This window comes from Pteropus medius, unplaced genomic scaffold, assembly GCF_902729225.1.
Source record: "Pteropus medius unplaced genomic scaffold, Ma_sr-lr_union100, whole genome shotgun sequence".
In the NCBI taxonomy this organism is placed as follows: domain Eukaryota; kingdom Metazoa; phylum Chordata; class Mammalia; order Chiroptera; family Pteropodidae; genus Pteropus; species Pteropus medius.
Genome location: NW_024350924.1, coordinates 8,959,898 through 8,987,460, shown reverse-complemented (window position 1 = coordinate 8,987,460; position 27,563 = coordinate 8,959,898). Strand labels below are relative to the sequence as shown.

General features: G+C 43.2%; 1 protein-coding gene across 2 annotated transcripts in view; it reads left to right on the top strand.

The window, feature by feature from the left end:
* Positions 1 to 27,563, top strand: part of TBX15 (T-box transcription factor 15) — a 107,395-nt gene that overhangs the window by 47,905 nt on the left and 31,927 nt on the right. The window contains exons 1-5 of one of the 2 annotated variants that reach the window (XM_039841332.1): positions 3,131 to 3,134; positions 13,913 to 14,126; positions 18,655 to 18,756; positions 20,329 to 20,500; positions 21,567 to 21,734. In XM_039841332.1, the coding sequence (XP_039697266.1) occupies positions 14,026 to 14,126; positions 18,655 to 18,756; positions 20,329 to 20,500; positions 21,567 to 21,734 (543 nt within the window). In that variant the 5' untranslated portion in view covers positions 3,131 to 3,134; positions 13,913 to 14,025. Of the gene's footprint in view, positions 1 to 3,130; positions 3,135 to 13,912; positions 14,127 to 18,654; positions 18,757 to 20,328; positions 20,501 to 21,566; positions 21,735 to 27,563 lie in introns of those variants that run through there. The other variant, XM_039841331.1, reaches the window with a different exon arrangement.

Sequence of the window (27,563 nt, the reverse complement as noted above, 5' to 3'; positions counted from 1 at the left end):
CTGTGGCCGTGGCCTTTCCGACAGCCGTGGCAGTTCTGCAGCGGGCAGCGTCACCACCTCACCGTGCCCAGCTTTCCCCGAGGAGCTGCTTCCTGGCTCCAGTGCCAGGCGCAGGCCCTGTCCTAGAGGACATGGGGGCAGGGCTGGGGACTGGGGGGTGGGAAGACTCTTTCCGAGGTGTGGGGACTGTGGACTGAGAGCAAGTCCCCCGTGAGGGGCCTGGACTGGGCGTCCCGCAACAGCAAACTTGCTGTGGTTCTAGCACACACGAGGAGCAACAGCCTGGCCCCCTGAGGGTTCTCTGAGAGATGGGAGGAAGCAGGAAGGGACAGTAGGAGAGTAAAAGCTGTGAGGCCCAAGGAGAAGCCTCATTTTCATTCACTCGAAGATAATTTATCATCCCCCTACTTCCCCAAATGATTCGATATGGATGATCGTAACAAAAGAAACCCATTTATGCACGCGCTTATACGTGGTTAAAATAAAGATAAATGGGAAATAAAGAAGCATGCAGAAGAAGCTGGAGTGGTCCCATACGGCCATTTCACACTGACAGAGAAACGCAACCACTTGGTCTTTGAAAGTGAGACAAAGAATATGTTTTTATTAAGATGCACCTATATTCTGTGTCGTATTCTTTGGAATATTTCTTCCACTGGAAATATCTGGCTAAGGGGAAAGGCTTTCCTTGATAGCAGAAGAGAACTTGGAAAATGGACATTTGTCCCACTTGAAGAAAACCTACCAAACGAGTGGTCCTTGTCCTTTTCAAGTCATAGATTCCTCTGAGAATCTAATAATTACCACACATCCTCTTCCCAGAAGAATGCAACTTAGAATTTTAGGTCACTTAGAAACTCCCAAAGCCTGTCATTGACTTTAGGTTAATAACCTCTTCATTTAAAAAATTAGAAATGAATATTTTATAGAATTTTTTTTACGCGAAGGTTCATCGCCTATCGTCGAGATGATTGTAATGAAAATACAGGTGGATAGCCAGTGTCATGCAAAATATTCTGATTTCTATGAAATTTCTACCCTATAACATTTGTATTTTGCATATCAGTCATTGCACATTCATTTATAATTTTCTCTGTCTTTTATCAGTTCTTCTAAAGATGCTACATAATGTGTTCTCCACTGTAATTTGTACCTGATAATGTGTAATATTTGGTATAATAAGGAAAATCTGCCTTCATTCTTAAGTCAGTTTGATTACCTATAGAATATGGAATATAAAGCAATATTTTAATATATACAACAGCCCACAGGCCATCAATAAGATCTCATCCTCCAGACTTGTGAATTCTCGGGAAAAATTACTTCCACATGTTCCTAAAACTACTTAAGATTTTTGACTGGTTGGTGGTCTATCGATTCTAAATATCTGACCTGTCAAAACGCCATCTTTAAACTCCAGTGATGCGTAGAGGCTTGGAATTAGTGGGGCTGAATTTATTACAGAACAAAGGGAGGTGATGTTTAACACGCCCATCTGAGCGGCAGTGGGGGAGAATAATCCTCGAATGGATTAGATGCCATGATCCTAAAACCGCATTCTCTGAGTGTTGGGTCCTTGCCCAGAAACGGGGAGAGGCCAAACACTGATGCCTTTTAAATGACAGCGTATCTCCACGGGCCTCTGATCGGGAACACTGGGGCCGAGAGTGGAGGGTCGATTAGGAAAAAAGCCTTTCTTTCTCCTGTGGTCTGGCAGAGTGGACAACCTAGACCCTCAAAACTGACAGCCCACTGATTAGGGTTTATGCAGTTATCAGTCTGCCTGCCTGGGTGGAGATGACATTAAAATATAAATAAATGAGATTTTATTTTATTTTTTACCACTAACCAGGAATCGACTTCTAATTTCTTTTGGACTCTAGTAGGCTACTTTCAAGACTGGCATAGGGCTGCCAAGATGAAGTGAACTATTATGGACTGTCCCACTAGAAGCCAAGAGTCACAGGCAGGTGCTCTCTGTTTACTGGAGGCGTCCGGTAGATTCTGAGCTCCGAGGATGTAATTCCAGGGAAATTTATCTTTATAAGAATGGTCCATGAACACAGCACTAAACCCATGTTCTGACTGATTTTCCCATGATTCCATCTTGCCTCTGCCATGTCTTGCAAGCTTTATAAAAACCATGGATGTTAAAAATAGCATCAGACGATAGCGCCGATGGAGATCGACTCTCTGAGAGAGGCCTTCAACACACAGATCCCTTCCTGAGCAGGAAACAGACAGTTAGGAAAGTCATCTTGACCCCCACTCCCTGGGAGGAGGGGCACTTGAATCACAAGCCCAGGTGCTCAGGAAATCTCCTGTCACTCTGAGATGGGCCAGGACATGGTGCCATGTCCGAAGCTTCTAAATACAGTTCGGGCTGGGTCATCATGACAGATGCTGAACTGGCACCATGACGGGGGTTGAAGTGGGAACTCTGACAGTGCTTAAATGCCACGGCCCCTGGGCTCGAAGTCTTCCTGGGCTGGGACAGGGAGAGGCAGTACCGAGCCTCCTGGGGAGGAGGGTAGGCGCGGCTTTGCCAAGGAGGTCCTGCTGCTTCGGCAACACCACCGCCCGCCTTCAGAAGGCGGCAGACGCCCAGCGACACATCGGCTATTTCAGAAGCTGTCAGTTTCTGCACTGCTGACACACTTGGAGGACACTGTCTCTTCAAAGGTCGTTCTGACCCTGCCAGGTAGGTAGCTTGGGGTAAAACAGAGACATGCTATGGCCAAGGTGTTGGCTGAGGAATGAGTGGAATGAAGCGACCTGGTCAAGGTGACTCGAGGAGCCAGGAGCCAGTGGAGGTGGGAATGACATGCTGGCTTTGGGATTCCCAAATCAGCCTTTGCGCAGAGGGCAGAGTTAGGCAATTCTTACCTCGCTCCACCCTCTTCTTGGCCATCGTCAAAATCCACCTGGGGTGAGCATCCTTTGGCAACTCCTTCTCTTCTGGGGACAGCTTTAGAGGAGGAAAAGGACACAGGAGAGACTTGAGAGGTGGGCTTTTCCCGGAGGGTCTAGTGACTTGGGATGTGACGGTGGGATTCTAAGTTTTACAAGCATCTCGAGCTGGGGTTGGTGAGTTGTCAATATAAAGATGCCGCTGTGAATACAGCTCACCCAGGGTGTTTGTTTCACTCCCAATGCTTGCCCCGTGCCCCCAAAGTAGTTCCCTTTCTATTGTCAAAGCATCGGGTTTTATTTAAGGTTTCTGAGATGGTGTGGGATGGTGGATGAGTTCAAGCTTTGGTGTAAAACCCGGCTTCTTCTGTCTGATGCTTCTGGGTGGGCCGCACTGAGCACATCCCCTCAGCTAAATCCCAGCGGCCTCACTTGTCAGTTACGTGACAGACTCTCAGGCCTCGCCCTGTGGAAGCGCCATTTAGGTTCTGGATCTTCTCTGCCTCCTCCGCGAGTGTTTTCCTTGCCCTGAGCCAGAGGGTGGGGGCTCTTGACGAGGTTGTCGACTTGGGGTGGGGGGCCCCGCAGCCTCCCGGCTCTTCCTCGTCCTTCCGGCCTCTCGCGGAGCGGTGCCCTTGGGCCACCAGCGTGGCTCTCTCCGCCTCTCTGTTCAAGGCTAGAGTTGCCCGCCTGGGTCCATTTCGTCACTGAAGACCTCACGTGCGTCTCGTTTCGGTGGTCTGCCCTGTTCTCTCTGCCGTTTCCAAGGTGCGTGGCAGCCATCGCAGGCCAGGCGGGTGTCACTTAAGTAGACCCGCATGAAAACAGGCTTTCTGAGCTGGCGTTTTGGCTATTTCTTTGTTTTCGCTCCTTCTGCCTTTCCACTGTTTCTCCTAATACCATTCCATTTTCACCGTTTTGGCTCCAGACCATAAATTATTTTTTCGCCACGTAATTTCTTCCTGTTCTACATTTAAATCTTTCTTTATTGTATTCGCTTTTCTCCATTTGAAAGAACACAAACCTTCTTTCCCCCCCTCTCAGATATGGATAAGGAAATGATTGGGAAAAGATCTAACCCTTTGGTCATTTTCCGTCCCCAATGATGGAAGGAAGCAATATTTAATATTCTCCTACTGTGTGCCAGGGGCTTTACCGAGAGCCATCAGCGTCTCTATCATTGTCGATGTGGAAATTGGCTCAGATGGGTTAAATCACTTGCCCAAAGTCACAGAGCTGGGTCTGTGCGATTCTAAAGAAGGACGGTGCTTGTTCCTTTCCTGGCATCTTCTCTGAAACCCCAGTTCACTGCAGACGGACAGCAGGCACGCTGGCCGCGTGAGGTGGGGCACGTGCGGCAGCTGTCGGTGCAGGAGAGCACACCTGGCCGCCCTCCCCGCCGCCCCCAGCAGCAGCGCCAGCTCCAGCACGTGTGTACTGACTGTGACTGCTCCTCATGGAACAGACCGAATTCACTGAACTCATTTGATGTCCCCGAAAGACTGCAGGTCGGTTTTAACAATTCGCCGTCATGGAATGAAAAGCTAGTGGATTCCAATAATTCAGATTCTGTGTGGCAGTGACCATGCTGGGATTTCATTGGGAACATGGTATTCATTAATAAATCTCATTGTCAGGGATACATTGCTCTCCCGAAGATCAGAAGAATAGCATTCACGATTCTTCATCCGCCTCCAGCCTATTCTCCCAAGCTTTTCTCCGGCCTTACCCCTTCTTTGTTAAACACACGGCATTTTTCTTTTACTCATTCATTCATTCATTCATTCATTCACTCATGAACAAAAACAACATTTAATGAATGCATAATAGGTGCAAGACACTGTCCCAGGTGCTGATGGTATAAGAGGAATAATGCAGATGGGGTCTGAATCACTCGCTGTTCTCCAGACCTGCCTGGTGGACTTCACTGCCATGCCTTTGCCATAAAGTTCCCTTTTCTTAGAAGATCCTTCTCCTTTTCCCCCCAACTCTGCCTTTCCATCTTACAGGCATCTCTTCATTAGGTCCAGAAAAGACCCCTGGGCTGGAAGTGGTTCTTCTCACCTCTAAACTCCCACGGCATTTTGTAGATACTCCTCATGAATATTAGCGTTCATGTGTTCTTTTTACTGTTGATAAAGTGGTTACCGAAACACATAGACACACACTTTGTAAATGATTCATAAAAATTTCACAGAGTGGATACTAACATTCTCCTTATTTTGCAAATGATATGACTAAGGCTCAAAGAGTTTAAGTGACCTGTTCAAGATCAGACAGTTGGCAAAAGAAGAGGTGAGCTTTAGAACTTGGCCTTTCGAATTCCAGTCCCCGGCATGCTACGTGCCATGCTGGATTTTGACTATAGCACCTTTATTGGATCCTTTATTGACCTTTCCTGTCTCCTAAGTGATTTTGTAAGTTCCGCAGAGCATATCTTATTCAGTTTTGTGCCCCTCACAGTACTTAGTACTTTGCCAGACCCAAGCTAGATATCAATAAGTATTTGCTGAATAAATGAATGATTGACTGAGTGGACGAATTCAGATTGCCGGAGAGGTTGTTACATAGCTGCCAGCCATGCGGCTCTTCTAGCCATTAAACACATGGTTCTCTAGGTTTGGTTCGATAGGTTGGGTGGCTTTTAAACTTAGCGTAGCTGGTGGCCTCCTGAGTAGAATGTGAAGGGCATGACATATCTCCGGCTGTACTCAAATGTCTATCCTACTTATGTGTTTGAAATCGTCAGCCCCAAGGGCACTGTCTCCAGAAGTCAGTTAAATGACACTTGTTGCTTGGAATTTGGTTGCTTAGTTCCTACGCTTCAGGGTATTAGCATGAATTTGTTTATTTATTGGTACTCAGTGAGAATATCCTAATAAGGTAAAAGGCAGGTTCTAGGGCCTTTGGGGGGAGGCTTCCTTTTTACTTCATGGAAATAGACCACTGTGGCAGACATCAGACGGTGTGATGGCCGTAGGGTGGGGGGTGGAGGCTGGAAGTAGTTGTGGTTGCAAAGAGCAAATAAGCACTGGCTCGCGGATGAACTGATGTGTCACTTCACACAGAAAAAAATGCCAAGAGCCTCAGGAGGGGCCTGTGTTGACAGCTGCTGGCCTAAAATTGACTGGTACATCTTGAAGACCACCCAGTCTATTAAGACCGAGTTTCTGGAGGGCTTCTGGTGCACGAGGTGCTTTCGATTGAATATCGCTGTGTGGCTTGTGACCCAGTTTTGATTATTCCATTTACGCATTTTCCATGCTTTCATCGGGAATAGTTTCAGAACCAAAAGTTGGTGTCAAAAATTTTAATTTTATGGGGAGGACGAAATAACATCATTGAAATTGGGACTCTTCTGGCGAATCCAGGACTTGTTTCTTCTTGGTCTTCCTGATGAACTTGATCGTTGGCGTATGATCTTATATGTAATGTGATACTTCACTGTTTACAGCGTACTTTCACATACATATCGTCAGATGAATTCTCCTCAAGCATCGATATCCAGTTAAAACGATCAAAAGCTCCCGGGCCCTGACCTCTGACCTGGGGTAAGCCTGAAGAAACCAAATTCTGAACTAGCGAGACTACCTCAGCTGCCTTGTCTTGTCTTTCAGTGGTGTCATTATGCATTTCTCAACCTCCAAACATCTTCCAAGTACTTTCTGTTATTTTGCTCATGGTCTAGGCTAAAGCAAAAGGGCCATTTGACATTGACGGTGATCTTCAGCGATCTGTCTGTCATATGTGGATATTTTACCTGGGTGGGGCTGGGGACAGGAAGTAAAATACAACAAAAGAGGGCCTTGCACACTTGTGCGCCCTTATTAAACAGTATTAGGTTGCCGAAGGGACATAAAATATCCCTGAACGTGACTGCCCTGCTGCTGAGAAAGACTAAGTCCCGTGTGACCTTGGTTTGAACTTTCTCGTCTCCCTAAAGAACTGATGGCGTTTTAGTTTCCATAGAGCTGTTTCCGACGGAGAAGCCCGCACGTTAGTCCCGCATTTCCAGGTTCAGAGAAGGATGCTCACAGCGCTGCAGGTCTCGCTCGGAAAATCGGCACCGGTCTACACGGCAGGGGCATGACCGCCAGTGTCGGACTGACTCGAACCCCACTCTGACACCTCCCAGTTAGATAATGTGAGAAAAGCCTCTTCATTTTGCCAAGCTCCATTTACAAAATGGCAGGGAGGATGCACGCTTCGTAGGGCTTTCTGTGAAGACCGCGCGGGATGATGTTGATGTACGATCCGGTGTAGAGCTTCTTACTTTTCTTTCCCTTTTCCCTTTCACCTTCGAAGCGTGCTGGAGCCCTAGCCTGAATCTTTAGTGATGCTGAGCCTTGGTTTGATCGACAAGAGACAGATATAAAAATGACCGCTGCTACTTCTTTGCAAAACAACTCTTTAAAAGGCTTAGATCTCGGGGATGACTTTGGGGCCTCGCCTCTGGTTCTGTGCATCACCAAGAGGGTGCTGGTTGTCAGGTGGGGATGTGTGCCCTTACTCTCCTTAACTGGTTTATTGGCATGGGAGCCGCAGGTTTCAGGTTACCTCCCCGTTTTTCCCAAATAGAAATCAGAGGGCACTGAGAGCTTGGAGACTTCATTCCATTACTAATCAACTAACAGGCTCGTTTGAGTGTTTGCTATCATCGTAATTTTAGTTTAATCCAACCTGGGTTATAGTTCATTCCCTTGAAGCTCTGGACTGGGTATCAAATTTGGGCTCAGCCCGTACTCGGGTCAGCGCCAAATGCTCTGCTTCTGCCGTATTTAGAATTACTCTGTGAAAACTTTCATCACCAGATTTCTCTTAGCTACCTGATAAAATCTGACATCCCAGAACCAATTTCCACTGCAAAGGTCCTCTGGAAATAGGAGTTTATTGGAGCCTGGTACACAGAGTGCTGCCTGGGTGAGCTTCTGCTGTCTGCCCCGGTGTGAATGGGAGCTCTAGATGGCTGTGGGCTGTTGGTTTAGGGACTTTGGGACTTAGGAAGCAGAACAAGGAGTGGTCGCCCTACAAATACCGGATAGGCAGTACCACTCAGTATAGTCGTGTCCCAGTTGTTGGTAGAACAAACAAACAGACAAACAAATAAAAAAAGCATGATTGTTTATCATCTGGGTTCGGTCTTCCTTCTTTCAGATTACTTTCTTCCTTGGAGTAAAATATGACAGCTAAGGTCTAGTCTTATGGAAGTGGCGCTGTGTATCTAATCTGAGGTCATTCTCGTCTTTTATATGAATATACAGTAGTCTTCTACCACCCATCTTCAACACTGAAATCAGGCTACTATTGTACATCATTCATTCAGGAGATGTGGCAAAGCATTAGACTTAGTTTAGGGAATTCATAGTCTGGAAAGGAAGGCAAAAGTATCTTCTCCTACATTTCAAAGAAAACTTTGATATAAAGAAAAGAAAGTCTAAACTCCATTTATGACACTCAAATTTCTCCTAGAATATAAAGTCCATGTGGCCAGGGATTTTTTCCCCCCTCATTATGAATCTCAAGAATCTAGCTGAGTGACTGGCACATAGTAAATGTTAAATAAATAGTCATTTAGTTGCATCGAACCTAACTTTCCACCTTTATCTTTTATCACCTCCTCTCTTCCCTTATGTATTTTAAGTTCTGGCCATATCAATGTGTTTGTAATTCTCTAAATATGAGTAAGCTTTACTCATGTTATTCCCACTATCTTAAATTCTGTCCTCATAATTCTTTGCCTGCTCATATGGAACTTATGTTTCAAGTCCATTCTCAAACGTTACTTTGTGACATCGTCTTGATGCTCTCATCATTGACTTGCTTGACCTTCAAAGCTCCTTAATACTTTGCCCCTACATCTATCTGTCGGAGCAACTATCACAGTCAGTCTTTTTTTAACAGTTTGTGTGTCCTTCCTACCAAACTGTGAGCTTCAGAGCAAGAATCTGTTTTATCTGTCAAGGTTCATTAACATATAACCCGATCTATACAAAGAAGAAATGTTTGGTGAAATAAAAATGGAATTAAATGTAGTCTCATAGGCCTGCCATCCTTAGGGGGGGTGAACCGATGCAACCTGGATTTGCATGTTCATAATGTATGGTGGTGATAATAACTCTTAGATTTGGTCTCTGAAATGATGCTGTGGATGTAAAGTCTTAGCAGAGCTCCAGCCACACAGTAAGTGCTCAATAGATGTTGACCATCTATTTGGCTGGGATAGTTCTTACGAGCTTATATTCATCTCACTGTCCAAAGTCATTAACATAACTAGCAACAGAATCATTAGATTCAGTTTTATCATAAAGACATAAATGTAATATTTCGATCAGGAAGATCTATTTCCCCAGCATCTCGCAGGAGAGACAGATGAGGAAGCAGAGGCTCTGTGACATGAGTGGCTTTCTAAGACCCCACTGGCGAGGAGCCTTGGTTTCTCAAGACTATTAGTTAAAGTGGGGATGAAAATCACCTGGCAGACTGTGAAATATGTTTTAATAGTGCCTAATTAATTTTGATATTAAATCAAAGTACCAACTCAGGCATTTTTAAATACATGTCAACCAAATCAACTTCTCGTGGTTGGTTTGTTGCTGTTGGACTTGGTGGTTTTCAAGCTGCGCTGCTGATCTATCCATTAATCACTGAATTCAAAAGGGACTTTGTAGCATCCCTAGTTAAATGTGATGTGCTAGGCTATAAAGATTAAGGAAAATGGGGACTGGAATTGTTATGAGACTTGGCCAAGATCGAACATGCTAAGCCATTTCAGTCGTAAGCGTGGTCAAGATGGTGGAGAGGTGTCGCAGAACTGCTGGCTGCTTTGGCCGGGGTTGACCCGAGTATGATCTTGGGGAGACCTGATCGTTGGCTCCGTAGACTGAGGACTTACCTTCTAGGCCATGTTGTTTCTACTTTTTCTTAAGCGCAATTTTCTCATCCAGAAAATGGACATAAAAATATATGCCATGTCTACCTCATCAAATGGATCATGATTGGAAAATGTGTAAAATATAAAGTAAGAAACTATTTCATAATTGTTGCTATTTGCATGAATTGAGAATTGAATTCCCTCTGAGTTAACCTCAACTTTCCGTGGGAACTTTGTGTTGTAGTATCCATTTTATCAATACGGGATGGGTCAGAGAGAGAAAATGAGGGGCACCGTGAACTGGTGGTTAGACTTTATTTTTTAGGAATTTTTTGGATGGCAATAGACATGTCATGTGACCCTATGAGTTACACAGTGTTCTTCAGTGACTTTTAACTGGCTCAGTGCAGATTCCCTAAGTTTTCTCCTTAAACTTCCTTAATTATGCGTGATGTTATCATTTATGCTTCTGATTTACTCAAACGTCCCTTGTTAAAATACTATTCACAAGAGGCATCGGATAGCCAAGAAGTCTTTCCAGGTGATTCAAATGAGCTCCTAATGGTTATTTTTTGAAGGCAGGAAGTCACAAATTGCCAAGAATAAAAGAACTTGAAAACTCAGGGGTGTTTTCTGATCTTCAAGGGACTGATTATATTTCTGAACGGTGACCTGATTTGATTGAAATAACCAGCTATGCATTTCTTACGTTCATAGCTTTGGTAACTTTATTACACACTGTGATTAACAGCTGAAATAACTGATCTGATTAGCCTAAATATTTTATATAACTATGACTTAGAAACATATCTTACAAAGGATTAAACTTTAGTTTTACCTAGACTGTGGATCTTGCCTCTGAGATTACCATTTTTAAAGTATTATAGGGTAGCTTATGTCACAGGTAGCCCTAACTACTCAAGAAGTTTTCTTTAAAAAACTGTATGACATATGATATTAATTTTATTTCCAAATTGGACATCTAAGAAACAGTCAAGAATGGAAAATTACATGGTGCCCATGTTACTGCGAACATGGGCTGGTGTCTGCATTCTGTATATAAGTCACATGGCCTCTTTTTGTGAGGCAGTGAGAACCTAGGAGCACAGAATATTTCCAGGGAAACAAGTAACTGTCCCCGAGAAGCCTCTTACGGGGCGAATACTGCCTCTGCCTCCACTGGCTGGTCCATTTCTTTTCTAACAACCACGGGTCCCCAGGACTGTTCCAGCTCATCGATCTCTCTCTTCTGATTTCTGTGTGACATACAAGACAGTACGTGATGGCGTGGGAAGCTGCGTGGCAGTATTTGCCTTTGTTTCTGATTATTTGTGAAAGTGCCCGGTTTCTGCTTGTACTGGAAATACCTGGAAGAGGAGCCCCATTGTGTACTTTGGTATTTGCCAGACTCTAGCACAGTACTGGGCACATAGTAAGCACTCAATAAACACATCATTAATCAGCACTGACTGGGAAACTTCTCAAGGTCTGGGATTCTGTTTCAAATTACCTACATGGTACCTCAGATAAGGCCATGTGCTGATAGGTGCTTATTGATTGATTTGATGGAAACTATAAACAGAATATCCATTCGATTCTGTAACTCCTGTGATAGTGTGAGTTTGGGCCCCAAGTCTTTTTCTTCATATACCTTGTCTTGCCCAAAGAGCTTTAAATATGCTGCTTGTCATTGCGGTTGCCTAGCTTATCACGGAAAGTTGCATTAGAGAAGATTCTTACATTCTTCAAGTCATCGGAGGTGGAAGAGATCACAGAAGTTTTCAGTTCAATCTTTCTGATGGCACGAGGGGGAAATGGGTCCGCTGTGGTCCAAGGTTATTCATTGATCCATTTAATGTTACATTCTGAGTATTCATTTTATTCTGGATGACACGGTGAGTTACGAGTCGAGTCTCTTATTTTCCAACTCTCCGACCATAGTCCCCGTTCCAATCCCAACCTCCATTTGGCTGCCATTAAATATTTGTCACTTCCTACAGTGATATCTTTCCTTCCCCTCCCCTTTCCTAAACACACATTGGGGAAATCAGATGTCCAAAATTTCTGCTGGGCCCTACTTAGGGTGTCTGTTTCCAACTTTTTCATAATTACAGCACTCTGGGGCAAGGAGGTATCTTAACATTTTGTTCCCAAAGATGGGACAAGGTTATTTTTTAAAAATCTTGCTGAGAAGTTTTTGAAACATTCACAATATTCTTGATAAGGGAGGAGCTCTTGGCATATGACAGACACACACTGGGAGTTGGGAATCCATGTCTCGGAGGACCGCCGTTACTGTCCTTGGCCAAGCGTGTGCTGAGGGAATGGCTCTGCTCCTGGAAGGTATGCAGAATCAGGCGAGGGAGGACATTTGTCACTTGACGGCGGCTCTCATCTTAGATAAGTAGCTCCACTTTTCCGTGTTTGAAGGAGACCAAAATTAGTAGCTCCTGTTTAGCCCAAGGTATAAAATTATATGCTTAGACATGTAAAACCTAGTTATAAAACTTTTTTATTTTTTTTCTGGTAAAGGTGGTGACCTGACTAGTGATTGTGGATAAACTGAAAGTTGTGGGCAGAGACTTCCCTGTTATTTAGGAGCTTGGTTCCGTTCTACAGTCCTCTGAATGTCTTCAGAAGTGAAGGGTGAGGAATTGGGGAAGATGGAGAGAAACGGCACTTTGTTCCCTGTGGGCTTTGGCAAAGCTGTGGGAGATTCTTGCTGGAAATGCTGCCTGGGTTTGAGAGAGGAACACATCAGGGCTGGAAGGAAAGAAAATGAAGGTATCATGGGATGGGTTGTTCACAGGCTGGAAGTCTGCTGCCAGTAAGCGAGCATGGCAGCAAGACGGTCTGGCGCTGCCCCACCCTCCTTCCAGCTTCTCGTGTCAAGGACTGATGCCCAAGAGGCTCTGACCTTTGACAGCACTGAAGAGCCAGATGTCAGAGTAAGACGCCGCTGTTTCCGACCTTCAGTTATGTATGTATTTACTTATGGGGAAGCGATCCGATGTTAAGGGTGAGTCAGAGAAATAAGATTCTTAGGCTCGGCTTGCAGTATCATCTGACCTAAGAAAATTGTCCTAGGTAACCTGAGTTTTTAGAAATCTTAGGAGATAACAATTCTTGGCCCCGGGCCCCTAAAAGTAAGGAATTTAAGAAATTACAGAAAATGCTCTGGTCAATCTGAGTCTAGTCTTCTCCATCAGTCTCCATGCCCCCACCCGCTTTGCGAGTACGGAAGACACCGGAGGAAAGGACCGTCTGGCCCAGCACGCCAGCGTTTTATTTGGTTGCTCTCAGTCCTCCCTTCCTGTTTGGATCACCCTCCCCTCTGCCCGTACTTCAGAGACCAATCACGGTGTCTCTCTTCTGAACTCATTTCTTCCCTTTGTTTCAACTGCCTCCTTGGGTAACTTTCTCCATATGCTTACACTCTTGCCTCACAATGGTTTCTTTTTTGTTTTTTCCTTTTTTTTTTTTTTAATCCAAAATGGTCTGATTGAACTCTTAGGAAGAGCCGTTTACTCAAACGTATGACAAAGTGCTTCTAAAGATCCCAAACAACTTTTCATTACTTTTGATATATACACGGGGGGAAAATTGCTGTGTTTAAAAATAACTGACTGATGGGCAGTGATGCTGAGTGGGATGGAATTCAAGAACATGTTGTCAGCACCGGATCTTCCCTAAGTGAAATAGTCTAATCTAGATCTGGAGCTAGAGCCTGTAATTATTAGCATTATTTAAAAAAAAATGTGGCCTTTATTTATTTTGTTGCCCAGTTAGGTTTCACTCCCTTCAACGTGGTGACATTAGTACTCTCGATATTGCCTGTTGCTGACCAATTTTCTTCAGCTGTTGCTAAAACTTACGAAAATGCCAGATGTCATGTTGGAAACACGAAACCTGAAAGAAGGTCGTAAATCACAAAAACAAACCATAAAAAACAAAAAAAATACCCCAAGTGCCGTGCTCTGGAGCTTCCCTGCTTTAAGGCTCCTTTTGTTTGCCTCTTCCCCCCTCCGCCGCCCAACCCCCTTCCCTCCCTGCCTCCCATCTTCCGGGGTCAGGAGAGTTGGTGGGGAGCTCGGCAGGTTCTCACCTGAGGCTCCATGGCTTGTTTTGCAGATTCCGAGCCGAGCACTGGTTCAGACTCGGAGGTGCTCCCCAAGCGGACTTCCTGCTCCTTTGACGCTCACGGCGACCTGGGCCCCGGAGCTGCAGGCGCCGTGCCTGCTGCCATGTCTTCCATGGAGGAGATTCAGGTGGAGTTGCAATGTGCCGACCTCTGGAAGAGGTTCCATGACATCGGGACTGAGATGATCATCACCAAAGCGGGCAGGTAAGGACAAGTTCCTTTGCATGGCCACGTTCAAAGAGCAGAGAACAGAATAGGAACTGTTGCCTTTCCCCTTTTCATTTATTTGTGGCAGGCAGCCTTGGTGAAGCCAAAGCCACTTGCACTCACTTTCCTGCATCTGGACGTGTTGGCAAAGTGATCTTGTTGTGTTCACTGGGATTTTGCTATTTTCCTCCAAGGGCCACTCAAACCAAGTCACCTCTATCTTCGCAAACATTTTTCACCCACAAATGTATTTTGGTTGATACTGGAGATCCATGGTATGTAACAGCCAAACTGTTTTCCAGAGCAAGTGATACATCACCATCCTGTGTTTTCAAGAGAAAAAATTTGCTCCCTAAACCATAGCTTGCATCTTCCAAGGCATTTAAAGCAGCCAGACATTCATGTAAGAATTTTGTTTTTGGTAATAATTGGCCTTGGTGCATCTTCTGAGCCTTGCTTGTTGATCCACTGTGTTTTATTGTGGGCTTGAAATTATCACAAAACTTAAATGGCAACCTCGTGGAAACTCTTGCAGAACTTTTTATGTAGGATGATAAAAGTTTAAAAAAGGCAGTTTCTCTTGAAATAAACACTTTTAATTAAGTTACTCTTTTATTGGTATCTTTCAATTTTCCATAGTTATGTATCTGTTTTGTGCTTGCTACTCAATATCTACTGTATTATTCAAACTTCATAAGAATCCTATAAGGTAGGATATAATAATCCTATATGTCGATGAGGATACAAAGGTCAAAAGAGACTAATTAACTTGACTGGGGCCACACGCCAATAAAGGGCAGCTCTAGAATTCTACACAAATCTGTTTGTTTCTAAAACAACATAACAGCCTCAACTATTTATAACTCTGCCCTGTTAAGAAATGGCTGTAGTTTTTGCCCCTTGGATTAAAAATGAAAAATGATTTAAATAAAAATAAATCAGGGCTAAGCTTCTTAAGTATGCAGGGACGGATCACTGAAATTAAAACAGTTATGCAGTTTTCATATTTTCAAAGCTGATCTATGTAGTCTCTTGTCATGGAGACCAGAAAGACTCACCTCACTGATCAGAAGACATCTTCATAAACGTGGACATTTAAAGTAAAAGGATATTTTAATGGGGTGCAGTTCACTTGAATGCATATAGAGGAACCTCCCCGTACAGTAAGATAGTTCAAAAACATGATGTTAAAAGGAACCCCAAATCTAGTGCTTTTTCTTTCTCTCCTAGAACCCTCTTCTCTCGCCAAGTTTTAGTAGAGAATAAAACCATCGAAAGGCTTCTTAGGAGGAACAGCTCAGAAGGAACATAACTTCCAATGCCATCTCTTTTTTGTTGCTTGGGTTTCTATCTACTCCTGTGCTACATTTTGAGACGTTACGTCATGAAAGGAAACAGTAATTCAAGAAAAAAGATTTTGTCAAGGGGCTGGGTTTGGAGGGAGGGGGAAGTATTACTCTTTTTGTCTATAAGATCTTTCAGTTTTATTTTGGGCTTTTACTTATCACTGTTGGGTCTGGGTAGGCCATCATTTTTGCTCTTGATATTACCCCTTTGTTTCCTGTGCTTCAGTGAATTCAGTTCAATTGAGCACCTCATTGCCAGCTCTGCTGTGACCTCGTTTTGTGATTTCTTCTGCAGTGTTTTCTTTTCCATATCTCTACCTTCGCAAATTTACTTTGATGCCTGAATATATCCAGATATTCCCAGTACAGACCTACAGTCCGTTCTTTAGTCATATCCTTTTATTTAGGTGTAGAGACTGCATTGTTTCTGTATTGGATTGCCTCACAAGTTGCTGTTACTACACGTAATGCTACTGAAGTAATTCTGGAACAACTCCGAAACACACACACACAAAGCCTTTCTCGTCTGTGAATTTCCTTCACCCCGCCCCGCATTCCCCCAGCTGATTTCTTCCTTTCACTTCTTTTTCCTTCCTATGTAGTGTCCTTTTACATTTTATTTCCAATTTCCATTTTTTAGTTGCATTAGTTATATATGACTCTCTAGTTCTTTTTCCTGATCAGAAGCTCTTAGTCACTATCTACTTCTTCTCATCCCTTCCCACCCCCCCAAACTGCAGTCCTGTTGATTCGGGATGACTGCAGTCTACAGAGCCCTCCATCTTTGAATGTTACCAACCTAATCGGTATAATCAGCACCATGGACAGAGGCGGCTGTGGGGATTAATGGGTTTGGAAGACAAAACAATTGGCATAAATTTAGCCATAAAATTAAAACCAAACACATCTCATTTTGTGAATATGAAAGATTAATTTTCCTCTAGGGTATTATGACTTCACTTGATGTTCTGTGCTAAAATACTGACAAACAGAAAAAGTAACTTTTGGTAAGTTTTAAGGTAAAGAGAAGTTAAATATAGTCATAGAATTTTAAAGCAAGAGGGCACCTTAGAGATCATCTGATCTCTTTCCTTTGTTCTGTAGGTGATGGGGTTAAATGACTTATCCAAAGTCACACAGATCATTCATTTTAGATCTTGAGTACTGGGAAGAGACAGGTAGCTTCTCTACTCAAGGTCATATAAGTGCCTTAGACAAAACAGGTATTACATTTAAAAACATCCAACCCCTTTTCTTGAAGTCATCAAGTAAAGAAATTCATCTCTTTCAATGAAAAGCGGCCTCTATAGATGCCTGAGAGGAACCACATTTTCTTATCTCAGATGGCAAGTGAGAGGACTTTCTCTCCATCCCTGGCAAGATACTCTCCCACCATTTACATACACAGGGCAGTCATAAGTCATTGTTACTAAGAAGGAAATTACTGATCTATATTTAAATGTATAAACCAAAGTTTCCATTAAAAAAAAAATTAGTGTGGATTAAAGTGCCTAACCTGTAGTGATTTAGTCATTATGAGCAGTCCATTATCAAATTTCATTAGCCTACCATAAGACTAAAATATAAGGCTTTCTAATTAAACTCGCGAAGGTAGAGGGATAAAATCTAAACAGATATACCAACAGAAGCTTCTGAAAAGTTATAAAGTGGGAAAGAAGGAATGGTTATTTAACTAAGAATTAGCCGTCATTCCTATTACAAGGTCTATAGTCCCTCTTGCACGTTCCCTCAAATATGATTATGATGTCATTGACCTGCTACCAGAGGACATTTGCTTTTTAAGCTGCTTCTGGTGAGCAGTGGAATGTGTGACTAGCACAGACCGCCCCTCATGTAAACAACCAGTGCGCATTTACAAGATGGTTTTTCTGGGGTCATGGTATGGTCTATGGCCGTGAAATGGAGCAAAGCCAATTAGGCTGTATGTGGATCAAGCCTGTGACCTTGACCTCATTAGCACTGTGCTCTGCCCAGCTCTGCTAAATGGCCCCAGATGGTTAAGCTTAATGTAGCATTTTGTGTACAAGTACCTTAGAGTGCATTCAGGGCGATCCAAAGTTTTGAACCAAGCACTTTTTTATGTCTGGCTCGAAAATGAATGACATGCAAAAGAGCTTGATGTTTTTCTTATTTCTTATGGTTAACAAAGAATGGTGAATTTTATTCTGGATTTCTTGAAACACAATACCTCTTTTGGGTTGTTCCCTCTTCAATTATGAGAGTAAGTTGTAAAGTGCCATATCCTGACCTCGCTTGCTTTGGCAAGTTTAACAAGCCATTGTGGTAGAAACAAGGTATTGCCCAGAGGCCACTAGAATTCATTTGGTATTTGCTCCCTATTCCACTGGGTCCTTCCCCTAACACACATGTTGACAGCTTGAGAACTAGCAGGAATTTTTCTACAGTTTTATACATTAAAAAAAAAACCCAATTCCCCCAACCCTGAATAAACCTTTGGAGGCCCTTTGTCTGGGAAGTAGTAGCACCGTCCCCCCATTTTTTTTCTTTTTCTTGAGAGATTATTTTTAGAGTGGTCATTTTCAAATAGATTCAATCAATTAGAAATATTTTATGATCATCAATAATAAGCTGCGATAAGCTACTTGGGGAATAAGAAGATTATAAGTTACTCAAGTGTGTTAAGTATAAGAGTGTGAGTATATTCAAGAATGTTGTGGTCTGATAGGAAATGTATGTGTGGATACGCACACATCATCTCTCTGTCATCTATCTATCCATCTATCCATCTATCCATCTATCCATCTATCCATCTATCCATCTATCCATCTATCCATCTATCCTCTATCTATCTATCTATCTATCTATCTATCTATCTATCTATCTATCTATCTATCATCTCTCCTCACATTAAAGGTTAACTAATAATATAAAGCAGGGTGTGGTATGAGCCCTTTGAGTGTATGAATCATCAAATCAGTCAATTTAAATTAAGAAGAGGTGCTGTTTCAGCAACATAAGTTGTCAGCATATTTTATAGTGGTAATTTCCAAAGTGAAAACTATCTGCCGACTTTGAGAATTAGAGGGCGCTGGACCCTGGTGTGCTTCAAGTTCCTAATGAGAAGAGACTCTCAGCTTTTTCTCCTGCTACTTCTTCCCCTTTCATTGCTGAGCTTCCTACCTTACTCCCCTTCATAGGAGGATGTTTCCTGCCATGAGAGTAAAAATCACTGGCCTGGATCCACACCAGCAGTACTACATAGCAATGGACATTGTGCCTGTGGACAATAAAAGATACAGGTAATGAATGGCTCTGAGGGGTGGAATTGTGGGTATCACTGACGTTCTAGAACGTTCTTTAAACTCATTAGACCAAATGTTTTAACAGTGCACCTTTAATGCACTGTATGGGGAACAAGGATGAAGGATATGCCAATGGCCTGTGGCAGAGCCCAGGCAGGTAGAATTCACCAGAGGTGGGAAATCAGGGCTCAGTGGCAGTTTGGTCTAGACTCCCTACTATTTCTGGGGAGAGTCAAACTGTATAGTGTCTGTCAGAGTAGCAAAAGTCAAATGGATCTGGTCTAAAATTAATTCAGTTAACATCGAGAGTGATTAACATACTGAATGATTTAATTTATAAAATACTGATTGAGATGAGATGATTTCAGAAAGGGGAGAAAGTGGACCAGTGCTTTCAATATATTTGATGGATTACCCTGTGGACAACGGAGGGGAAAATAGGAGAACTGGATGAGACTTCAAGAAGAACATCTACGTAGGGAAAATTATTGTTCATTCATACGGGTTGTGAGCGAGTCTGTTAAGTCACTTTCCTTCGAAGTCATGAAAAGCCATCACAGTCTCTGTGTCTCTTGGATGGCTTACAGGTAGTTCTTGTCTGAAACAAGTTGTGGCTTAACTGATCCCTCGAGATCTCAATGCAGTCAGTGGATCGTGACGCATTTTGAAATATCTGAAGACCAGGACTGGTATGGCAGCGTGAGAGAGAAGTGGTCTCGATGGCAGGACTTACGAGGGGAGACACTGCACATCTGTTTTAGAGGATCTTGGGAACTGTGCCCCTGTTTGCCAGCGTCCAGGTCCCAGGTGGTCCTTTGGAAATGGGAGGCAGGAAGTGTCGGATTCATGGAGAATACTCTAGAACTACAGGGCCATTAGCAAAGTCCGAAAAGCTGACCTCCTTTGCTACCAACAACATCTCATTTCCAGTGGTTTTGTGGGAAAATAAGGTGGAGGTGATGATTTTCTTTCATCAAAGAAAACACCAACTGGGAGGACTTGGCGGTGTTTCTGGTGATGCTCTAAGGCAAAGGCCCTCCATTTTTATAGAAATGCCTCGAAATCCAGATTCTTAGCAAGGAAATAGTTAACAAGTGAGAGGCTTAGAGGGTCTCTGCATATAGCTGTGTTTTATAGGACAACATAGAAGATGTTTTTAATAAGGAAACAAATCCCGAACAAGTGGCCGACGGATTATATGGTTTGCATTTGAAAGGTGAAAGGTTGCAGTAAAATCCCTTTCCGTATCTAGCCACGTGGGTTTAGGACGCGCGTGTGCACGCAGGGGTGCAAGGCCAGGAGAGGCAGAAGGAAAAGGGCTGCGGGAACGTTTCCCTGTGAGACGCGGCTTGGATCATTCAACACAGCAATTCTCTGCTCTCGCCCACCCCATCTCACGCCCCATTTCCACCTCTGTCTAATTTTTCCTCATTACTTACCCTTCTCTGTTGAATCTCTACTACTTCTCCATTCTTGTCGCCGCTTCGTCTCTCCTCTCTCCTGTCCCTCCTGAGCCTCCGTTCCCTCTGCATCTGTCTCTGAATTCTCCTCTCTCTCTCTCTATCTCAGATACGTGTATCATAGCTCCAAGTGGATGGTGGCTGGCAACGCTGATTCCCCCGTGCCCCCAAGAGTTTATATACACCCCGATTCTCTAGCTTCTGGAGACACTTGGATGAGACAGGTGGTCAGTTTCGACAAACTCAAGCTGACCAACAATGAACTGGACGATCAAGGACATGTGAGTCAAAGAATCCCATCTCCTTCTTCCTCCCTCTTCCCCCATTTGCTCTAGAGCTGACGAGCCCCAGGCTTTTCCAAATAGGTAAAAGAAGACTCATTCTGCCACTTTAAGTCATCCTAAGGAAGTAAGCATAAGTCTTGTTTTCTTCCTGTGAAACTTCGTTTATTCCAAATCTAACGTTTAGCAAATGTCTGCTGTACGTTATGTGGTGTTTATCAGACAGACTTCTTGTGCTCCAGGGACTCATGGTCTAGTCAAGAGAATTCAGAGACAGAAACACAAGATGAATTCAAAAATGGTGGAATCGCAACATTCGGTAGAATAACTTAAAGGGAATACACTCAGAAAAAAACTGAAATGACAGTTCTGGTTAATTTGTCAAGAAATTTATGAATTTATCAGAGGAGAGTAGGGCCTAAGGCTTTTCGGGTATAACTGGAACACCCGAAGCTATTAATTATCTTTGGCAGTAAAGCATATACTGAATTTTCACCGAATGTCAGAATCCATACTAGGTGCTGTGGGAAAATTGAAGAAGCTAAACCCATGGCTCCTAGCTTCAAAAAAAAAAAAAAATGACCCTTTTTTTGAGGAAGGGAGAGCACACATATACCATTCACTCTCACATGACATAAGAGAATGTCCATAAATTCAATAAGAAAATATGAATATTAGCTTGTAGGATTTAAAGGCAGCGGGAGCCCAAGCTGAAAATTTAAAGTGAGAGGGAACCACTGTCACATGGCAGAGATTCAGAGAGCTTTTAGTGGGGCGATGTGTATGGTACCGGGAGAGTCATTCAGTATTTACACAGGTAAAGTAAACATATTACAACCACCAGCCAGATTAGGATACTCTGCTCCACGGCTCCACGTAATGCTCTCCAATGACTTATCCTTCCTGCCATGAGCAAGTACACTGATTTCCGGTTTCCCGGACAGCCACCCCTGATCTGTGCTCTTCCTATAATGCTTCCGTCCTATGATTTTATTTGCATGAAAGCCTAAAAGATATAGGGACCTTAGAGCTGACCCTGGCCTGACGCTCCCGCTTCTTATTCCAGATCATTCTGCACTCTATGCACAAATACCAGCCCCGAGTTCATGTGATTCGCAAGGATTTCAGCAGCGACCTTTCACCCACCAAACCTGTACCTGTTGGGGACGGAGTGAAAACGTTCAACTTCCCCGAGACCGTGTTCACCACAGTCACGGCTTATCAGAACCAGCAGGTAAGAGGCTGCCTTTGACAGTCCCCTGCCGTATCTGCTTTTAAAGGAGCTTGTTCAGGCTTTCGGGAAGAAATGCTCACACGTGGCACCGAAGACCTGGAATGAGAGACAGCAAGCTTGCAGTGCACACGTGGCGCTGGTGATGACAAGGCGGTAATGCCTCGTGGCAGCTGGCATAGTCTAGATTTAGATCAGAGAGATCTTTGCCCAGGCGGTCCAGTCCTCCTAAGCCATTTTCATGTCTCTCTGCGTGCGTACCCCTGTTCGTAATCCCCACTGCGTCCTGGCAGATGTCCCTCATCCTTTGCAGTTCCTTTGCAAGTTCTGAGGTTGGATTCATTCTTTCCCCCTTATCTGCGATTTTCCATGTATCCCTCCACCTGGCTACATGGAACTCATCAGGCCTCTCAAACTCTAAGACCCGCGAACTTCATTTACACTTTCAGACTAAATTTACCTCCGTGTGACCTATACATCCTACGATCTGTATGTTTTTATGTCAATAATATGTTCATTCATTCCATAAATACTTATTGAGAACGTACAATATTCCAAGCCTAGCAGAGAAATCAAGCAGGTTAAGACTTGTTTCTCGCTAAGCAAAGAAGAGTCATAGTTGAGTGAAAGACCCGTAAATACATAATAATAATACAGTGGAATAATTTAACAACAGAGATGTAGACAGGGTGTTTTTTGGTTTGAGGAATGAGGTAAATTTTCCTGGAAGAGTTGATGCTTTTTCTGATGTCGAGACACACATATGAATTAGCCAGACTAAGGGAGGGGATACGTGGTTGGAGGAGGGAGAGAGAGACCAAGTCTGGAGTCATTGTGGGCATTTTAAACAATATTCTTTTTTTTGAGGAGGGTGAATAGATGGATTTACAAGTGATTTCACTTTATGCAATTCCCTAAAAGTTGCACGTGAATCTTATTTTTGTAAATTAGGTTGTATTTCGTCTTTTGGCAAATCATCTAATTAACAGGATCCTGCAGTGAATCTTTTTTCTGGAACAAAGCGTTTTTGCTTATTTTGCTTGAAAGTCCCCATTCTTCTATTTTGGGCCTGCTTGGGGCAAAATGAACTTATACTGTAATACTCAGTACCTTTGGTATAGGTACTATGCTCAGTGCTCTGATAGAGAAAGCAACAGAGGAGAAGTATTTATTCACTAAATATTCGTCAAGTGCTTACGATGTGCCAGGCAGGTGAAGGTGAGTTACGTAACCTTTGGGTCACGTAGAAAGTGTATTTCTTCCTAGTGAATCTAGATAAGTTTCCTCAGACATTCTTCACCTTCAGAGGAATTTGATGTACAACAACCCCTTAGTCTGGTGAATGTTAAATGCTATGTGGTTGTTCTGTTATCTTGGCAGCTATAGAAAGTTCCCATCTTTGGATTTTCCTGGTTGATGCCACATTTGATCTAAACTAGAGGAAGAGTTTAGTTTGTTCTGGGTGCTATTTGAAAACTATTAAATCCTCTCGAACTCTTAGGTAGTTAAGATTGCAGAGGCCCTGGGGGGTCCTCACAGAAAGCTCTGATTCAAGACAGAGCAGAAATGTACACATGGGCTTTGGAGCAGCCGGAACGCTGCGGGAGAACAAGTCTGAGGTTTTGAATAACTGATCGGACTTTTTCCCAAGATCCCCTGAACCACCATTTTGATCATTAGTTTCTCACGAAGGCAGAGGTGTGGCAGTCAATACTACAACTTGAGAATTTAGTTTGTAGAACAGACTAGAACACTGATGAATGAGCTCACTGAGATGGGTTCTAGAGGCCAGGCGGGTCACTTCTGTGACCCCAGCTGAGACGACCCTTGGTGACAGTGAGGGAAGACGAAACGTGGCTCCCGGAAAGCCCGTTCGCTGCCTCGACCTCTCGTAGGCGCGTCCCTGCGCTGAGCACGTTCTCCTTGGACAAATATTTTGTCTGTATCCTGCCGGGGCGGAAAGACACCATCTGGCAACAGACACGCCTGGTCTGACTTCTGACCTATCTCCTGACAAGCTGTGTGGCTGCGAGCAACTTTCTTAACTCCTCTCAGGTTGTGTCTCCAGGTCTGAGAATGTCCCGGCCTCACAGAACTGTGAGGACTAGAGGAGGGGACATGCACAGAGCCACCGACGCAAGCCTGGTGTCTGATTAGTGGCGGTCGGCTGACACCGATCAGTGGCTGGGTCTGCACGGGCTCGGGGCGTGGGGAGGAGAGGCCATGTTACAGGATCAACTGCTCGTTACGGAGAAAGCGGGTTGTTGGGATCGGAAGAAGCTGCCGTGGCTTTCGAAGAGAGTATAATCACTAGGTAACTACTGTGATCTCTCTGTTCTCATGTCCTTTGGTGAATTCATGATGTGCCGCCATTCAAAATGGATGAGACGTACTCAATTCTGCCCGTTTTGAAGTCAAGATAACAGCTTTTGCCTGTTTAACAAGCCTCCCGTCCCCGGATAAATCAACACATGATTGTTTAACATTCCCTTTGGCTATGTAGATATGATTTAATATAATACGGTGTGTTATAATAAGGCAGACTAACCTGAGCTCTTTCTCCCAAGAAACCTGAGGTCTGTATCGTGTAAGTCAGAGCTGTTAGCTAACGATCATTTTCAGACTTGTCTCGAAGATGCCAGGGAGCATAAACTGTTCTCTTATGTGAGCTATATTCACCTATTACTCTGTTTTTATTTCCCTCGACCTTCCGGAATGAGAACGATTACCATTTTATGGCAAACTGCTTCCTATATTTCTTTTTAAGGGAATGGTTAAGAGGCCTATGAGAGAAAGGAGAGGAGGAGTCAGTGGCAGGTTGTCACTGTTCTGGGGATTTGGAGAAGCACGGTGAGGGGAGGGGGACAGAGGAAATGGAGTTAAATGGAGGCCGCGTCCCGTTCCACGGACAGCAATGGGCTGGACATGTGGAGACCCAGGTTCCAGTCCTAAATTTTCCACTAGCCACCTGTGTCACCCTGAGCAAGTCGTTTTGTCTTTCTAGGTTTCATTTTCTTCTCCAAGGAAATCAGCGGTCGGCCTACGCTTTCTCAGGTCTCTCAGCTCTGAATTGCTAATTTCTCCCTCTTTTTTTCCTTCATGCTTAAAATTTCTTTTTAAACTGATTTATTTTCAGTTATAGTTGACATTCATATTATCTGAAATATTATCTGCATATCTGAAACGAATATTATTTCATATTCGTTTCAGATATACAGCATAGTGGTTAGACATTTATATAATTTTCACATGATTTTTAATAGGGTTGGGAGCAATTCATTGTTATCAGAGGCAATTGACACATGATTTTCAAGTATTGAAAATTAGTAGAGTGTGTTTTTTTTTTAAACCCCGGACCAACACAGTTTACCAGGTCCACACTTGAGAGTGGGAGCGTGGTGTCTCGTTGCTGGTAAACGAAATACTCCGAACTATACTATTCCTTTGTGACGCCTTCCAGTCCTCGCCATCGCTCAACCCTATGTTTCTTGTTGGCTTCTACCTTGTCACCCAGACTGGACACCTGACTCTCTCACATCCAATCTGCCAGTAAACTCTGTCGCTTCTACTGATGGAATATTTTCTTCTAATATTATTTTCTAATCTCATTGTTTCTGCCCTTGTTCTGGACTCGCCTTCCCCTCACCTGCGGCTGTTGTGACAGCTTCCGGCAGAGTCGCCTGGACTGCAAGCTTAATGTCTCATATAATGAGCCATCACGTAGATTCATTGCTGGATGAATCTTCCTAAAGCACCATTTCTGTCAAAAACTGTCTATGACTCCCCAGTGCCTCGGGAGTAAGTCCTGGATTCCAGGCCTTTGGTTAAGGTCCTCTGTGGATAACTGCCAGCTTCATTTCTAGGCTTATTTTCCATTAATCCTCATTATGCATCCACAAGAGTTCAGCAGTCCGGTTAGAATTTTGCTGCTGTTTGCACTGTGCAGCTAGCTGCCTTTTGCACGTGCTCTTGTCTCTCCAGCAATGCCCTTCCCCGTTGTCTTTATCAGTCTAGGTGTCTTCTGTTCTTCGAGTTTGGGCAAATACTGTCCCCTGTAACCTTCTTTACATTTTTGACTGCAAATGAGCTTTCCTTTGTCAAACTGCTAGTGACTGTATCTCTCTCATGATCCTTATCACTTTCTATCTTGTGTGTGTGTGTATGTGTGTGTGTCCAATCTTCCTCTCAATATTTTGAGCTTTTTGGGAACAAAGGTTGCACATTCTACAAAAAGTAATGTGATATGGTCGAAAACACCAGGCTGGGAGTTAAGAGACTTGAATTCTAGACCTCGTTCTGTAGCGGACAGACTGTACTGCCTTTGCAAATCACTCCACCTCAGAGTTCCTATTTGCAAATTGATGTTTTAGTCTGAATCAGTACTTCTCGGTCACCAGTCTATGGAAAAAGACCTTTGCGGTCCACTGAAAGATGAGAAAAATAAAAACAGTATAGAGATTTTTTTTTATATATGCAAACTTCATTTTAATAGACTACACATTATTTTATTTTGTCCTTTTAACTTTTTTGATGTAAAATGTCATTGACTTTATGAAATAATGATAGCAGGGGATAAGAGATGTGAACTCTCTTTGCTTGGTAGAACAAAAACACCGAAATATCAATGCTGATCTTTCAAATGTTGGAAGGGAGGGAATTAGAATTGGCCTATGAAAATCCGAACCCCAGAAACCACTAATTCAGATAAAGGACCCTTCCATCTCCATGTTCCTTTTTAAAAATAATTTGTTATCTTTTGATCACAGTTGACATACAATATCATATTAGTCTGAGGTGTGCGAAATGATTAGATATTTATACACCTTATGCAGTGATCGCCCAGGTAAGTCTAGTACTCATCTGACACCGTACGTAGCCATTACAATATTATTGATTGTATTCCCTATGCTGTACTTTACCTCCCTGGGACTGATTCTTTTAATTTTCATTTTTCAATTGGAGTTGACATTCAATATTATTTTATATTAGTTTCAGGTGTACAGCATAATGGTTAGACATTTATATAATTTATGAAGTGATTCTCCCTGATTAGTGCCCATCTGGCACTGTACATGGTTATTACAGTATTATTGACTATAATAATACGCTGTACTTCACATCCCTGTGACTATTTTTATATCTGGCAATTTGCATATCTTAATCCCTTCCCCTTTTTCACCCAAACCCCTTACCCCACTTCCATCTGACAACTGTCAGTTTGTCCTCTGTATCTATGAGTCTGTTTCTATTTTGTTTGTTCATTTATTTTGTTCCTTAGATCCTACATATAAGTGAAATCATACAGCATTTGACTTTGACTTATTTCATTTGGCATAATACCTTTCATCCATGTTGTTGCAAATGGTAAGATTTTGTTCTTTTTCATGGCTGAATAATATTCCATTGTAGAGATGGATCACATCTTCTTTATCCAGTCATCTATCGATGGTCACTTAGGTTGCTTCCGTCTCTTGGCTCTTGTGAATAATGCTGCAATGAACATATGGATAAATGTGTCTTTTTGAAGTAGTGTTTTGGGTTCCTTCAGAGAAATAACCAGAAGTGGAGTTGCTGAGTCCTTCTTTGTCTCTTGTTATAGCCTTTGTTTTAAAGTCTATTTTGTCTAATATAAGTATGGCTACCGCAGTTTTTTTTTGTTTCCACTCGCATGAAATGTTTTTCTACCCCTTTACTTTCAGTCTGTGTGTGTCTTTCGATTTGAAGTCGGTCTCCTGTAGACAGTAGACGTACGGATCTTGTTTTCTTATCCATTTAGCCACCCTGTGTCTTCTGATTGGAGCATTTAATCCATTTGGATTTAAAGTAATTATT